We start from the raw sequence: 15,456 nt of genomic DNA, 5'->3' as shown, positions 1-15,456 counted from the left end.
CATGAAAGAAATTATTAGAAGCTCATATACTTTTCAAGTTAACCAGATATCTAGTACCTAATTTTTAAAACATTTAGGGACCATTACAAAGCATCGAACATGAGAAATAATAATTGGAATTGATATTGAGAAAATAATATTTAGTATGAGAAATTGTTTATTATATAGGATTAGACAAATTTATATGTGTAGAATTGCGGAATACTATGGAAAGAAGTGGTATTCCCCAATCTTACTTTTATATATTTATCTAATCTCATATAACAGATAATTATTTATGCTAAAAAAATTTGTAATGATTTTTTTTAATTATAATCTTAATCTATATTTCTTGTTTTTAATGCACGGAAGAATTGTTGGCAAAAATGTGGGAAAGATTTATTTATGGATAAAAACGAGTTTATGTCCTGACCCTAGGCGTGAATCATGGTCATCACGGTGGCTCTCTCATGAGGGGGCTGCTCTTCTCAGCCGATCACCATGAAGCAGATGTTCGAGGATGGTGACACACCGTTTCTTCCCGAAGAAATCGTCGAAAGCATTCTCACTCGTATCCCTGTCAAGTCCCTAATCAGATTTCAATGCGTCAGCAAACAGTGGAAAAATCTCTTTAAAACTCCATCTTTCATTGCAGACCACTGCCTCCACTCTGTTCATCATAATCCTTCTCTTCTTTTACAATTGAATCACAGAACTCTTCCTTTTCCTTTTCCTTTGAAGTTATGTGTGCTCGATGACAAGAAGCGAGTCCGAGAATTTCAGAACCCATCTTTGATCGATTCGTTGGGGTTGTGGTCGCCAAAATCATCGGCTATAGTAATGGCTTTCTTTGTGTTAAATTCGATGAATTTGGTATGTCTCCTCCTTCCCTTTTGTTGTGGAATCCAGTGATTAGAGAGGTGAGGCAGATCCCTAGAACTATCAATGATTTTAAGGGTGACTGCATTATAGGATTTGGATTCAGTTCAGTTGTTAATGATTACAAGATTGTGAGAGCTTATAAGTCTGATCTCGCTGTTAATAGAGTGGAAATGTATTACGTAAACAAGGGTTCATGGGAGAAAATAAAATTTGAGGACCTGAAGGGTGCAAGCCTTTTTCATGACAATGTCACTGTTAATGGTACTATATTTTGGGAAGGGACAAAAGATGTAAACTTCATAGTTTCATTTGACATAGAAAAAGAAGTTTAGATTGATTCCAATTCCAATTTTAGACCGTTATCCATGTATAGTGCTTGCGTACGATTTATAAGAACAAACTTGCTATGTTTGTTACCATTCTGCTTGGAGCCTTGAAATCTTACCATACTCAATTGTGGGTGATGGAGGAGGGCACAGATCCAACCAAGGAGAGATGGAGTTGGACCATGAAATATAGTAGGCCCTACTGTCCGCACTTAAGGGCAGCGACTATATTTTTGGGGGGGGGGGGGTGAAGCTGTCTATAAATGCAATATTAAAATAATGCCTAAACTTTGAAAGTTTACTGGACTTGGACTCTTTAGTGAAACTGAGCATGAAGTGGAGAATGATGAACAAAAAGTTGTTATACTTCTCTTCAATGTAAATACTTATGAATTTAAGATATTTGCTATCTGCAAATGTGACCATGATCTTCCTATTTTCAATCATGTGGAAAGTCTGACACCAATTGACAACACTCATTGAAGAACCTGGATCCTAAATCTTAATTATTTCATTATAGATTTACTTAGTTGTTGAACTTTAGTTTAGACAGTTCTATACGTGCAAGGCTTAATGACTATGCTGCTAAAGAAGCTGAAGTAGAGATCATTTACAGAATCTATCATGGATTTCAGTAATTGTTTCTTTCATGCAACTTCTATCTTCTTTGTGTGTGAGGCTTTGGCTCTCAACCAGAGGATGCAGAGATTTTGAATCTGATTATCAGCTTATGATTAATTCCGGTTTATGGGGTAGTTTGTCCTGAATTGAATTTCAATGCTGTCTTGAAGAATATGGCATTAGGGAGGGTGGCTTCGCTTGGTCTTATTTTGTTTAGTGTTCAGCCCTTTATCCGTTCTGATTTTGTTTTGTTGGGTTCTTACTCTGTTTTTTTTTACCTTGTTTGTTGGGTTCTTATGGTGTTTGGTGTGATGATACTTTTTGTTCCAAGAAGTGTAATACCTTTGATAGTAACTGTTGAGAGTTGAGACTTACAAATTTACGAATGATGACTCAAAAATGGACGTAGGAATTGAATTTTTCTTTTTTCAAATTTTACGAATCCTTCAAGTAACCATCCAAATACCAAAAGCAAAATGATGAGCAGCTACTCGAGAATAATAGAACTTTTTAATAATAGGAAAAGGGGGCTTATCCATTTCTGAACACCATGTGGATCATTTAAGCACAGATATGGTAAAATGTTTCATTGTTCTGGCCAATGCTTGACCTGTTATTTACAAAAGACAGGGAAATATAGAACTCAATGGAATTCATACATTTTAAAGACCGAATTGGGGGTTCAAATTGTTTGTTTTGTGAACAAGAAGGTTTGCTTGAATTTTCTTTTTTCTTTTTTTTTCCTAGGCAAAAGTGTGTTAAATGCCTCTGAAAAACTGGCAATAATCAAATTCAACCTAATAGTATTGGATATCAATGTCATAGGGCTTAAGTTTCTGAAAAAAAAATCTATGAATTATTGAAAAATATACTTGATGATATGATATGCTTTAAATTTTAAACTTGGCATTGTGCTTGTAATAATAGTTGTTAAACGTTAACATAATGTGATTAATTTATCATAGTGGATTTTTGGTCAGTGCGAATAAACCAATAAAGGGTTAAATGACAAATTTGTTATGAAAATTTTCATTGTATTTAACTTCAAATTGATGTAATGTTTTTTTGAAAGTTTACAAAAGATACTTCAGCATCATCCTATAATAATGCTTGACTAACATTACCGTTAGTTGAACAATTCTAGTTATAGTTATTGGGCAATTTTGCTCTAAAAAATTTTTAGAACGGACAATTAGTATCCTAGTCTCTTGATTGGCAATATTGGGCATAATATTTTTGGGGTATTAATTTTTAAATTTAGAGAAAAATCTAACTCATTATCAACAACAAATATTTGTTTGTATTCTTGAATTGACCAGACTTGCCTTTAAACAAAATTCGGACTTGTCACTTGTTTCCTCGAGAGACGAAAGTAAGTTTGGACATGTCTAGTTACATATTTAAATTGACTATAAAAAAAATTTTACTCATCATTCGATGAAAATTCTTTAAGATGTCTTTTGCAACTCATCCATAAATGTTTCATTAATGACATGTGCCTTTAAGAGTTGAGACCCTCACTATAAGTTTGCAACGGGTGCAAATGTGACTTTTGGCTCGATTCTAGATTGTAACAGGTTGTTGGATCATTCTTCTAATTCGAGTTTTTATAACACAAAAAATATTGTTCATTTAGACAATAAGAATTTATCCAGTGACAGAGGAGTTGGTTTATAAGTTTTTTTTTTTTTAAGAAAAAGCAAAATGAATTATCATTAAGAAATAAGAGGTTTACAAGCTACAATTCAGAATGGGAAAAGCAAAATGCGTAAAAGAAACAAAGAGATTAAGGTCTCTGCTAACTAGACAATCTACTTGATTAAATTGACGTAAAAGAAGATTAGCTTCATGCTCAAACCCCTCCACCGCGACCTTCCGAAGCCGTGTCAAATCAACTAGTTTCTGCTAAAAACAGACAAGCTGAAGCTGAGAGCAGTTATCACCCATTGCTTTGCCCATTTTGGTAATCCAAAGCAAGATAGTCCGAAGGCAGAGAGAGTTGAACCTACCATGATTGACAAATCAACAGTAGATGAAACCTTGGGTGGGGTTTCCCCTAAATAGTACAATTGCAGACTAGGAAGTGCTCTGTCTGCATTTCTTTTTTAACAAAAGTACTATCCAACCTTTGTTAGGCAAGGAGAAATTTTCATATTCCGTGGTAGCAGCACTTCCTTTTTGTTCCATCAATGAATGTGAAGAGGAAAAAGCCATATCCAGGTAAGTCCTCCAACCCTGGATCTCTTTAATGACCTTCATGGGTTGATCAATCCTTTCTTTATGTAAGGCTTGATTACACTTCCACCATATTATATTTAGAACAATGATGATGCCTTTATAGAGGAACTTAAGGTTATCATCAGAAAGCCTTATCGTTATTAATTTAAGCCAGGGAAGAAAAGAATCAAAGGTTGAAGCTTCCATCTTAATTGGCAAGCATCCAAACCACAAGGCTCGAACATAGGGGTAGAAGATGAACAGATGGTCCAAGAATTCCAGATAGTCACAACCAAACACACAATGTGTGGTAACAGGTAGATGATGCATGTTCAAGATATCATGTGTTGGTAGGCCTTTTTTTAGTAATTTCCACATGAAAAGTAAGAATTTTAGCGGGAGTGACAGGGACCAAGGAAACTTCCAAAAATTATCACTCTGACATTGTGGTTGCAATGAACTATGAAGTTGAATTATGAACCCATCTCTTATAGTATAAAGACCAGAGGCATTAGTGGTCCATCGAAAGGAATCATGCTGAGAAGAACTTAGAATTGGAATGGAAAGGATTTCTTTGATATCATTCTCAGAGTAAAGGGACCTAAGAAGAGGGAGGTTCCATCGGTGGGGGTTCCAGTCGAAGCGGCTATGGAGTAAGAGATCTTTGACCTTGAGCAAATTGAATGCTAAGAAGGATCTTAATTGCATAGGCTACCAGAGGTGGTGGTTAAGAGGGAGGGGTACAAGAGGTGGGGGAAATATTCCACCGAAGATTATCAATGATGAGTCCTGAGCTATCAAGCAAACCCTTCCAAATCCAAGAAGCATTATAAGGCTTCACAAGTAGGTCCTTATTATATAAATCCACATATTTAGTTTTCAATGTTAGAGCCAGAATGTTTGAAGTTTCCATAGAGAGTATGCGCCAAACCTGTTTAGCAAGCAGGGATTGATTGATGCATTTAGCTGGTCTTATGGCCAGGCCTCCTTGATCAACCGAGTGAAAAAAGAGATCTTTATTCTTCAAATGAATTTGATTCCTTCCATCCGTTCACCCCATAAAAAAAATTAATACTCCCTCCGTTTCTTATTATAAGAGACACTTGATGCTTATGCCATGTTCCTATATATAAGAGACACTTACAAATTGTCTCTACTTTTTTGTGTTGATTTACTATTTTACCCATATTTATTATCTCCAACTCACACTCTCTTTCTCTCCCACTTCTCTTTCTTTTAATAATTTAATTGTTCTCTCTCTTTATTAATGAGGGCATTTTTGAAAAAAAAATTATACTTTTTATACATTAATTGTTCTTAACTAACTTTAACTGTTTTTTTGATCAACGTACTTCGGTTATTTGTCTCTTATAATAAGGAACGGAGGGAATACAAAGACTATCCACTTTGTCACATATATGATACCGTAATTTGATGCAAGAGAGAATGTCCAGATTAGTAGCGGAGAGGACTGATTTAATGAGTGTTAGGTGAGCAGCTTTAGATACAAGTTTCATTTTCCAACCAGCAAGTCATCTCCGTGCTGCTTCTATAACTTGGTCATAAATTGGCTTCTTTTATGTTCCTGGGTCGATCCAAGTACCCAGATATTTACCCAACCTAGATGAAAAGTGGATGCCTAGAGTCTGAGAGAACCTCTTTTTGCTGCTGTGATTCACTATAGGACTGAAAACCAGAGTGGATATAGCATGGTTAATTTCTTGCCCAAACCAATAGCAATAGGTGTCAAGGGCAAATTTAATTGTAGCAATGTTCTAGTCAGACCTTTCAAAGAAGAAAAGTGAGTCATCTGCATAGAGAAGATGGGAGACGAGCATTGCGTTTTGATATATTTGAATACCTTTCCATTGACCAGCCCCTTCTAAGTGTGTTACTAAACAAGGGAGGACATTGGCAGCAAGAATATACAAGTATGGAGAAAAGCAGGTCACCTTGGCGTGAACCAATCTCTAGGATCTAGCTCCATTAAACTCTTGTTTAAAAAAAAAAAAAGCTATTAAGAACCAAGGAAAGAGGGTGGTGTCAATCACTTAAAGGATAGTAAGTAGCAAAGGAAAGAATCTTTAAAAAGAGAATTGCAATTAAATCTAAAAAAAATAATTATTAAAAAGTTTTAATAATAACTTAAACAACCTGTAATAATAAGTATCAAATTAGAAAATAACAATTTCTAACTTATTTTTGGGACTTATCGGTAGTTATTTCATTGGCCAGCTCGTCCTCCCATATGTGGACCACAAAGTATATTGTTGCCTTGCCCGTGCAATTAATATCAAATTGTACTTGAGCAACTTGCCTTCCCCGAACAAGCACTGTAAGGCCATATTAAGCAATAGAGTGCCCCATACTTGAGAAAGTTGTTCCACGCTAATTTGGCTTGGGAAAATGAAATAAAAATGATTACTAAGTTTTAAAATTCCCAAACAATCACTTAAATAAACAAAATCCCAATTTAGATATGGTGATTAAATTAAAATTTATAAATTTATTAAAATGACTTTATTGTCCTTTATAATTTTTGTCAAAAAAAAAGACTAAGCACCCTCATTGACTAGCCAGTCATTAGAGGTTCAATGATGATAGCAGCTATTGGAGTTTAGGTGGGCTACCATCATCAAAGCTCTAGCAACTGGTCAATACTTGGTTGTCGATACCCCCATGGTTAGCAACGATTTTTCTTTTTGGAGATTTTTACAACTTTAGTAACATGATTGGTAAGTTCTTTAACACTATTAGCAAGTTTAATATAATAGTTAATAACAGATTTTTCAGAAAATTAAAAAGTGGTATTTTCACAACTTCAATAACACTGTAACGCTATTAACAAGTTTGATATAGCAATAGGTTTTCTGAAAATTCAAAAAGTGGCATGTTTATAACTTCAATAACCCAGTTACAAGTCATGTAACGGTATTAACAACTCTTATAATATAATTAACAATTCTAATTACAAGGCATGTAATGATATTAACATAGTAGCTATCTAATAAATGAAAAAAATTTGATGTACAAGGAACTAATATTAAAAACATCAATCTTCATAGGAAAATGTTGTTAATGTTGTCATGAGAATTGTTAATATCATTACGTGACTTGTTAACTATATTACTGAAGTTGTAAAAATATCACTTTTTAAATTTTCTAGACAACTTGTTATTAATTGCCATATTAAACTTGTTAATAACGTTACAGAATTTGTTAATTGTGTTACAGAAGTTGTAAAAATGTTATTTTTGAATTTTCTAAAAAACCTATTATTAACTGTCGTATCAAAATTGTTAATAGTATTATAGAACTTGTTAATTGCATTATTGAAATTGTCCTATTGTCATGTTGAACTTGTTAATAGCATTAAAAAACTTGTTAACCATGTTATTGAAAATATAAAAATTCCATTTTTTGAATGTTTTGAAAAATTTGTTCGCATATGTCATACCAAATTTGTTAATAGTGTTAAAAAAACTTGTTAACAGCTCCGGCAACTTTTTTTTAAAAATGATTTTTACAGTTTTAGTAATGCTATTATCAAGTTTTCAGCTGTCGTTGGCATCAAAGCTCCAACAATAGATCAATTGGTGAGGGTGCTTTTTTTTTTTTTTAAAAAAAAGGCAATATGATCGTTTAATTAAATTTGCAAATTTTAATTTAGTCACTTCTATCTAACCTGAGGTTTTATTTATTTAAGTGATTATTTAAGAATTTTAAAATTCATGAATTATTTTTCTGTCTAGGATGTTAAAATCTCGTGACCTCACAAAGTATTGGGTTAATACAAATTTCGGCCCCTTAAATTTGAGTCCAATTTGGTATTGGTCCCTGAAATTTAAAACGCGTGGTATTGGTTCCTTAAATTATGTCCGTTTAAATTTGTTGGTCCCTAGCTTCTTGATACCATTAAATCTTGTCAACATGGTATTAATATCGTTAAGGTATGAGTTGGACCATATGACTTGGTAATGAACCATTGAGTTGGCATTTAGGTGTCACATTAACTGGACATGGACCCAAAAAAAACAGAGAAGGGGGATCAGATGCAAAACACAGGGGACGACGGTAGAAGAAAAAACAAAAGGGAAAGGGTTTAGATAGAATCTGCACGAGTGGAGAAAGGAAAGGGTTTTCTGGTTCTGATTGCTGAGCTTTGACAAATTCCTAACCCAATCGTCAATTCTCTCACAGTTCCTGTTTTGTCGCGGGAAGTTACAGGTGATACGCTAGGGGATGAAGCTGGGGCCGCCAAAGTAGTAACCGAAAGCTGCGTCTGCACTGGCAATCGCGACACTGGAATGAAGATAGTATCAAATTCTCAAAAATTTTTACGGTTAGCATCAATTATTGACTGCGGTTTCGATCCAAACATGGTGGCGATCAACGGTATGTTATCATTCGGTTAAACCACGTAGAAAATTAGAATGTTCTCTACCTTTCGCAACTGCGTCGTGTTAGGGCACTTGTAGAACACATGGAACACGGCACTAACACCTATCATCAAATTCGTCGGGATGAGGATAGGGTTCACGACTTCTACGAATTGGTAGGTCGTGAGGTTCCTGTAGCTAAACATGGAGACTGGGCAAAACATGTCTCCTTTCTTGATGGCACTGAAGGTTGAGTTGATGAAGTTGCAGGAGCAAGATAGAGGAACGAAGAGGGGTTCGTTTGGGGCTAAAGTTGAAGTAGGAGAAGAAATGTTGCTTGGTCCTACAATCATAGGGCGACTAATGGAGAAGAGGTCACCAATGAAGGCATGGTCGAGGAAATTAGGAGCTGAAGCTCGGTAAAAGGCGTAGGTCCGGTAGCAAGAGCCGGTCTGGTTAGTGGACCATTGGTAACCGATGGTGTTGGGTTGTATCTGGTCTTGAGCCTGTGAAGGATGAAGAAGATGAAGGACGAAGAAGAAGAAGAAGAAAAGAGGAAGATGGTGGGGTATGGAGTTTCGTATTCTCATCATTTTCTGTTTGGATCTTCTTGGTTTTCGGTCCATGTCCACTTAATGTGACACCTAGATGTCAACTCAGCAGTTCATTATCAGGTCATATGGTCTAACTCATCGTTTAATAGTGTTAATGTCATGTCAGTATAATTTAATGGTGTCAAAAAACCAAGAACCAACGGTCTTAAACAGACATAATTTAAGGAACCAATACTACATGTTTTAAATTTTAAAAACCAATACCAAATGTGGTTCAAATTTAAGAGATCAAAATTTCTATTAATCCCAAAGTATTTTATTTTTTGGGGTTTGTATTTGGTGTTTATCAAGTGATAAGCGCTTTTGAATGGTTCAGATTTAATATTTTAAAAAAATTATTTTAAAATAAAAAAAATTATTTTTTAAAAAATAATAATTAAGATTTTATTTTTATTTTTTATTCTATATCTATTAAAATGATTATTTTAAAAAAATAAAAATAAAACTAAAACTAAACTAAATCTCGACCACCCAAAGTGCTCATCACTTTTGATGAGCTCCCAAGCTCTCTCGACCATCCAATCCCAAGCTCATTCCTCTTCTTTTCCGGTTTTTCCAAACCTAGCAAGAGGAAAAAGTCTTCGGGCTTCTCACGCATCGGCCGAAGCTCACAACTTTATTGAAGCTCACAGATCGGTTCTGTTCTTTCCAATCGATCACCATGACGAAGCAGATGTTAGTGGATGTTGGCATACCGTTTCTTCCAGAAGAAATCATTGCAAACATTCTCAAACGAATCCCTGTCAAATCCCTAATCAGATTCCAATGTGTCTGTAAACAGTGGAAAAATCTCTTCCAAACTCCATCTTTCATTGCAGACCACCTCCACCACCATCGTCACGATGATACCCCTTCTCTTCTCTTACAGTCGAATCACAGAGCTGATTCTTTGAAGTTATGTCTTGTCGATGAAAAGAAGCGAGTCTGTGAATTTCAGAACCCACCTTTGATCGATTCGTTGCGAAGTGCTAACGTAATCGGCTCTAGTAATGGCTTGCTTTGTGTTGAATTCGATGAATTTGGTATGTCTCCTCTTTCCCTCTTGTTGTGGAATCCAGCTACTAGAAAGGTGAGAAAGATACCTAGAACTCTCAAGTATTTTAAAGGGAAATGCGTTTTAGGATTTGGGCACTGTCAAATTATTAATGATTATGGATTTGGGCACTGTCAAATTATTAATGATTATAAGATTGTGAGAGTTTATGAATTTGGTCTCGAGGTTAAGAGAGTGGAAGTGTATTCCTTAAACACAGATTCATGGAAGAAAATAAAATTTGAGAACTTGAAGGGTATAAGACTTCTTCATGAAACTATCGCCGTTAATGGTACTATGTTTTGGCATGGGTCAGAAAATTTGATAGTGTCATTTGACATAGCAAAAGAAGAGTTTAGATTGATACCAATGCCTCTGAGATACCCTCAAGCACGTACTGTGCTTACAGTTTATGAGAACAAACTGGCTATGTTTTCTATCAATGCCACGTACGGTGCCCCTCTATTGTGGGTGATGAAGGAGGGCACAGGTGCATGTAAGGAGAGATGGAGTTGGACCAAGAAATATTGGATCCATCTATACTCAGGTTCAGAGACGGTTTGGAGGGATGACATTATCTACAACTTCAATATTGAAATAATGCCTAAACTCCGAAAGCTTATTGGATCCGAACTCATTCATGAAGTGGAGGATGGTAGATTATCGGATGTTTTGTTCACGTCCTATGTAAATCCTAAAGAAGTTGCTACCTGCAAATGTGGCCATGGTCCTCATATTTTCAATCACGTGGAAAGTCTTGCACTAGTTGGACGCCATAAATCTTAATTATTGCATTATAGATTTACTTTGTTTTGGCACTTTTTGGTTTAGATCATTCTGTGTGCAGGGCTTGATGACCCTTTTCAGAAACTCTGTGATGGATTTGTGCAATTCATTCATAGCAAAAGTAACTACATATGCTTTCAAGGATTAGGTCTGCAAACAAGGTGGGTGCGTATGTGACTTCTAACTCGAATTTTAATTTAAAAGAATTTAGCATTTAGTCATAATCCAAAATTTTCTTTTGATTTTAGATTATAATGAGTTGTTGGATCATTCTTCTAATTTGAATATTGATAAGATCAGAATATTGGTTATTCATACAAACGTTTGGGATGAAGTTGCTCTTTAACTCCTAGAACTGTTCAACTAACAGCCACTGTTGGTCCAACATTACCTTTGGCATTCGATCAATTGAAAGTTAATGATACTAGCTAGGTAGGCATGCGTGATGGGAAAAAACTGAGGACTAAATGAAACATCGGAAATCGAGAAAACCTCCAAAATCCTAAACACAAGTTCGAAGACACACATTTCTCTCGGATGATCGAAAGGAGGAATAAGAAAGAGCAATTGGTAAAACCAGAAAAAGACGGAACAAAAATAATTAATTTCACCAACATCCTTTAGCGTACATTTTTTATAAAGCAATTGCTTTAGTTGAGAGGTATACACTTGAGAATAAGAGAACTTTCTGGGAACTTGAAAGGGAGAGAAAGAGGGAGATGATGAGATGGAGGGTGATGTGGAAGAGAAGAAGGGAGAGATGATGAGGCGGTGTGCCATATGGCTGCTACATGAACAATTTGGTCAAAGTTGACTGGGGTAATTGTAAGGGTGATATTGCTATGTTTTTTAAACTTTTAGAGTGATACTGAGACTTCAAAAACCTTCAGATGCTTAACTCTTCGCTGTATACTTCTGGGGTAAATTTACGCTTTATTGCTTCTTCTTTTTTTCCAAGGCAAAAGTGTTTTAAATACTCTGATTTGCTGCATGATGTATTTTGGCATAATTGAATAAATTTCACTAGTACAATCCTTAATATGAGATATAATTGATTTATTTGGAGAAATTAAAGAAACTAATAAATTATCTTAAAAACATTTGTATTTATTGTGTCTTTCTAAGCTGATTCATCACTTTTATAAACTGATATATAATTTAATGATATGTATAAATCTTTTAGAAAGAAAGCATGCACTATATGCTATAATTAAGCAATTTAGTAATTTCTTTATTCTTTTTAAATTAGTCAACTAGATTTTATATTAAAGATCAGAAATACACTAAACGATAAACTTCATAGCTAGTAAGGTCATAAAGCCTCTAAGAATTATATCAACAGTTATGATTGTTTAAGTAGGAGGTCTCAACTCTCGTGAACGTTGGAAATGCGTTTGAAAAAGCTAATTCTAATTAAACCTGACAATAGTTAAATCCAACCTAATAATATATTATCTCTATTTCTTAACATAAGATCCAGTTGAGTAATTTGAGTAGATTAAAAAAATTAGTTACATTAGTTATTTGTAGTAAATATGTGTTGTTTTTTTTAAAAATACCTTTACTAATTAAATGTCACTTGATGAAATATTTAACATGTGCAACTACCACAAGAAATAACTTGAAAAAAATAGATAAATAAGATAGACAAAATAGATTAGGGTTGCAAAATTAAAAGTTAAATAAGTTTTTATATTAATTATGAGGGATAATATTTATAATAAAAAGCCATCGGTAAAACAGCAGAAAAAGGCAGGAAAAAGTTGGTAAGGGCTAAGAAAAGAGGGATGGTGCCAATCACGTACAGTGAGTAGTGAAGCAAAGAATCTTTAAATGGCCAGACCATCCTCACATATCCACGAGGATTCCCATATTGCGGACGACAAAGCACATATGTTGCCCATTCAGTTACTTAAGCAGCTTACTTTGCCCCGAACAAGCACTATAAGGCCATATTAAGCAATATGATATGCAATAATTGCAGAAGTTGTTTTGCTGCGTCATTTGGCTTTCCAGGTCAGTGAAATCCCGTGACCCACAAACGTGCTCTTTTCTTTTACTGTTTTGGCTAAAGGATCCGGGCTTCTCACCCATCGGCCAAGCTCACAACTTTATTTAAAATCATTGGATCACTCTACGATAAGAGATCAGTTCTGTTCTTTCCAATCGAACACCATGAAGAAGATGTTAGTGGATGATGGCATACCGTTTCTTCCCGAAGAAATCATTGCAAACATTCTCAAACGAATCCCTGTCAAGTCCCTAATCAGATTCCAATGTGTCTGTAAACAGTGGAAAAATCTCTTAACAACTCCATCTTTCATTGCAGACCACCTCCACCATCCCTGTCATGATGATACCCCTTCTATTCTCTTACAATCGAATCACAGAGTTGATCCTTTGAAGCTATGTTTTGTCGATGACAAGAAGCGGGTCCGTGAACTTCAGAACCCACCTTTGATCGATTCGCTGCGAGGTGCTAACGTAATCGGCTCTAGTAATAGCTTGCTTTGTGTTGAATTCGATGAATTTGGTATGTCTCCTCTTTCCCCTCTTGTTGTGGAATCCAGCTATTAGGGAGGTGAGAAAGATACCTAGAACTCTCAACGATTTTAAAGGGAAATGCATTTTAGGATTTGGGTACTGTCAAGTTATTAATGATCATAAGATTGTGAGAGTTTGAGTTTGGTCTGGAGGTTAATAGAGTGGAAGTGTATTCCTTAAGCACAGATTCATGGACGGAAATAGAATTTGAGAACTTGAAAGGCACAAGACTTCTTCATGGAACTGTCACGGTTAATGGTACTATGTTTTGGCATGGGTCAGAAAATTTGATAGTGTCATTTGACATAGCGAAAGAAGAGTTTAGATTGATACCAATGCCTTGGATATTCCCTGAAGCACTTACTGTGCTCACAGTTTATGAGAACAAACTTGCTATGTTTTATAACAATGCCACTCTAATGCGGACGAAGAAGAACGGTGCCTCTATATTGTGGGTGATGAAGGAGGGCACAGGTGCATCTGAGGAGAGATGGAGTTGAACTAAGAAATATTGGATCTATCCATACTCAAGTTCAGAGAAGGTTTGGGAGGATGACATTATCTACAGCTTTAATGTTGAAATTATGCCTAGACTCCGATGGCTTCTTGGATTTGAACTCATTAATGAAACTCAACATGAAGTGGAGGATGGTGGATTATTAGAGATTATGTTGATGTCCACTGTAAAATAATGAAATTGCTACCTGCAACTGTGGCCGTGCTCGTCATATTTTCAATGACATGGAAAGTCTTGCACCAGTTCACAGCACCCACGTTGAAAGACCAACGTCCTAAATCTCAGTTATTGCCTTATATATTTACTTTGTTTTAGCACTTTTTAGTTTAGATAATTATGCATGTGCAAGGCTTGATGACAATATTGCTAAAGAAGCTGAGGAACTCTGTCATGGATCTGTGTAATTGCTTCTCTCATGCAACTTCTCTCTTCTTTACCCAAATATTCTCAGCCTAGCGGGAACTGGCTAGGTCACAAGTGGGTGGACTTTATCTTCTGGTAAAAAGATAGAGCTTCGAATTCTACTTGTTGAAAAAGATCTTGGGGAAGGCTCTACTCGTTGCACGGTCCGAGGTTTAGCCTTCAATTTGGATTGGGGGGTGCCTTGATTTCTAACCCGAAAAACCAAAAACAGAAAATTCTGCCTTCTTTGTGTGCGAGGCTTTGGCTCTCAACAAGGTGATGCTGAGATTTTGAGTCTGATGAGGTAGTCTGATTTTGAATTCCATTGGCATATTGCTCGAGAGAAATATTTTTAAAAGCTGAAATATAAAACTGAAGGATGGATGTTATCTATTTACCGTGAGCTTAAATTTTATCACAGATATAATTTTTTTTTAAACCTTTATAATTGTTCAACTAATAGTCAAATAATGTTGTCACAGGACAACGTTATATTATTTTTGAATTGTTCAGAAAAATATTGCGCCAATGAGACCAGATCGGAGCAAATTTGCTTTCTAATCTAGCTGAAAACCATGTTAATATTGCAACGTGTATGGTGCACTCAGAAACTGGTGAATTATTTTGAAGTATTTTTCATGTGGATCCAACACTTTAAAATATTTTATAATGTAATTTTACCCTTAGATTATTAACTTTTCATTCCATAAGCAATTTTTTTGTCATTTAACTCCTCAAAAAAGTTTGTTAAATTCATGTCTATCAAGCACATATTTTTTTCAGTTTTTTTTTCATATACTGAACACATGTGAAAAAATATTTCAGAATATTAGATACACACAAGATATTTTAATGTACTGGACACACATGATAAAATATTTTATGGCGTTACCCTGTTATTTACTATGAAAAGTTCAATTTCTTTCAACTCAATCCTGTTAATTATTTTAAATTAGTGATACGGAACTAGGTCAAAAGGATCAAATCGAAATTACTTTAAAAAAATGGAACTATATATCTCATCATATACATAATACTCCTCCAGTTCTAAATGTAAGACTCTTATACTAGTGTGTATAAGGGTCTTACAATTAGGACCAGAGGAGTATGTATTTTGTATTTTTGTCTAAATTCTTAATTTTTTCCCATAATTGAT

At 35.1% G+C, this 15,456-nt stretch overlaps 2 protein-coding genes across 2 annotated transcripts; both read left to right on the top strand.

The window, feature by feature from the left end:
• The first annotated feature begins 854 nt into the window (after nucleotides 1-854).
• Nucleotides 855-10,978, top strand: LOC114715259 (putative F-box/kelch-repeat protein At3g22730). Its single transcript, XM_028900053.1, has 6 exons — nucleotides 855-1,122; nucleotides 8,226-8,420; nucleotides 8,504-8,653; nucleotides 9,496-9,522; nucleotides 9,726-10,156; nucleotides 10,190-10,978. The coding sequence occupies exons 1-6, from the start codon at nucleotides 855-857 to the stop codon at nucleotides 10,835-10,837; spliced, it is 1,719 nt and encodes a 572-aa protein (XP_028755886.1). The 3' UTR covers nucleotides 10,838-10,978.
• Nucleotides 10,979-13,012: 2,034 nt separating this feature from the next.
• On the top strand, nucleotides 13,013-13,881 carry LOC114715258 (putative F-box protein At5g62060). Its single transcript, XM_028900052.1, has 2 exons — nucleotides 13,013-13,370; nucleotides 13,568-13,881. The coding sequence occupies exons 1-2, from the start codon at nucleotides 13,013-13,015 to the stop codon at nucleotides 13,879-13,881; spliced, it is 672 nt and encodes a 223-aa protein (XP_028755885.1).
• The last annotated feature ends 1,575 nt before the right edge of the window (nucleotides 13,882-15,456 follow it).

The sequence above is a fragment of the Neltuma alba genome, unplaced genomic scaffold (assembly GCF_004799145.2).
Source record: "Neltuma alba isolate B1F8T4 unplaced genomic scaffold, ASM479914v2 tig00011580_pilon, whole genome shotgun sequence".
Lineage (NCBI taxonomy): Eukaryota > Viridiplantae > Streptophyta > Magnoliopsida > Fabales > Fabaceae > Neltuma > Neltuma alba.
The sequence above is the reverse complement of the archived record's forward strand: the minus strand, read 5'-3'. Positions and strand labels throughout refer to the sequence as shown.

Coding starts and splice junctions, on each gene's coding strand:
- LOC114715259 (XM_028900053.1), top strand. CDS start 855: ATGTCTCCTCCTTCCCTTTTGTTGTGGAATCCAGTGATTAGAGAGGTG. Junction 1,123..8,225: donor TGACAATGTCACTGTTAATG/GTACTATATTTT, acceptor ATTCTCTCACAG/TTCCTGTTTTGTCGCGGGAA. Junction 9,523..9,725: donor CACTTTTGATGAGCTCCCAA/GCTCTCTCGACC, acceptor CGTTTCTTCCAG/AAGAAATCATTGCAAACATT.
- LOC114715258 (XM_028900052.1), top strand. CDS start 13,013: ATGAAGAAGATGTTAGTGGATGATGGCATACCGTTTCTTCCCGAAGAA. Junction 13,371..13,567: donor TGTTGAATTCGATGAATTTG/GTATGTCTCCTC, acceptor CCTTAAGCACAG/ATTCATGGACGGAAATAGAA.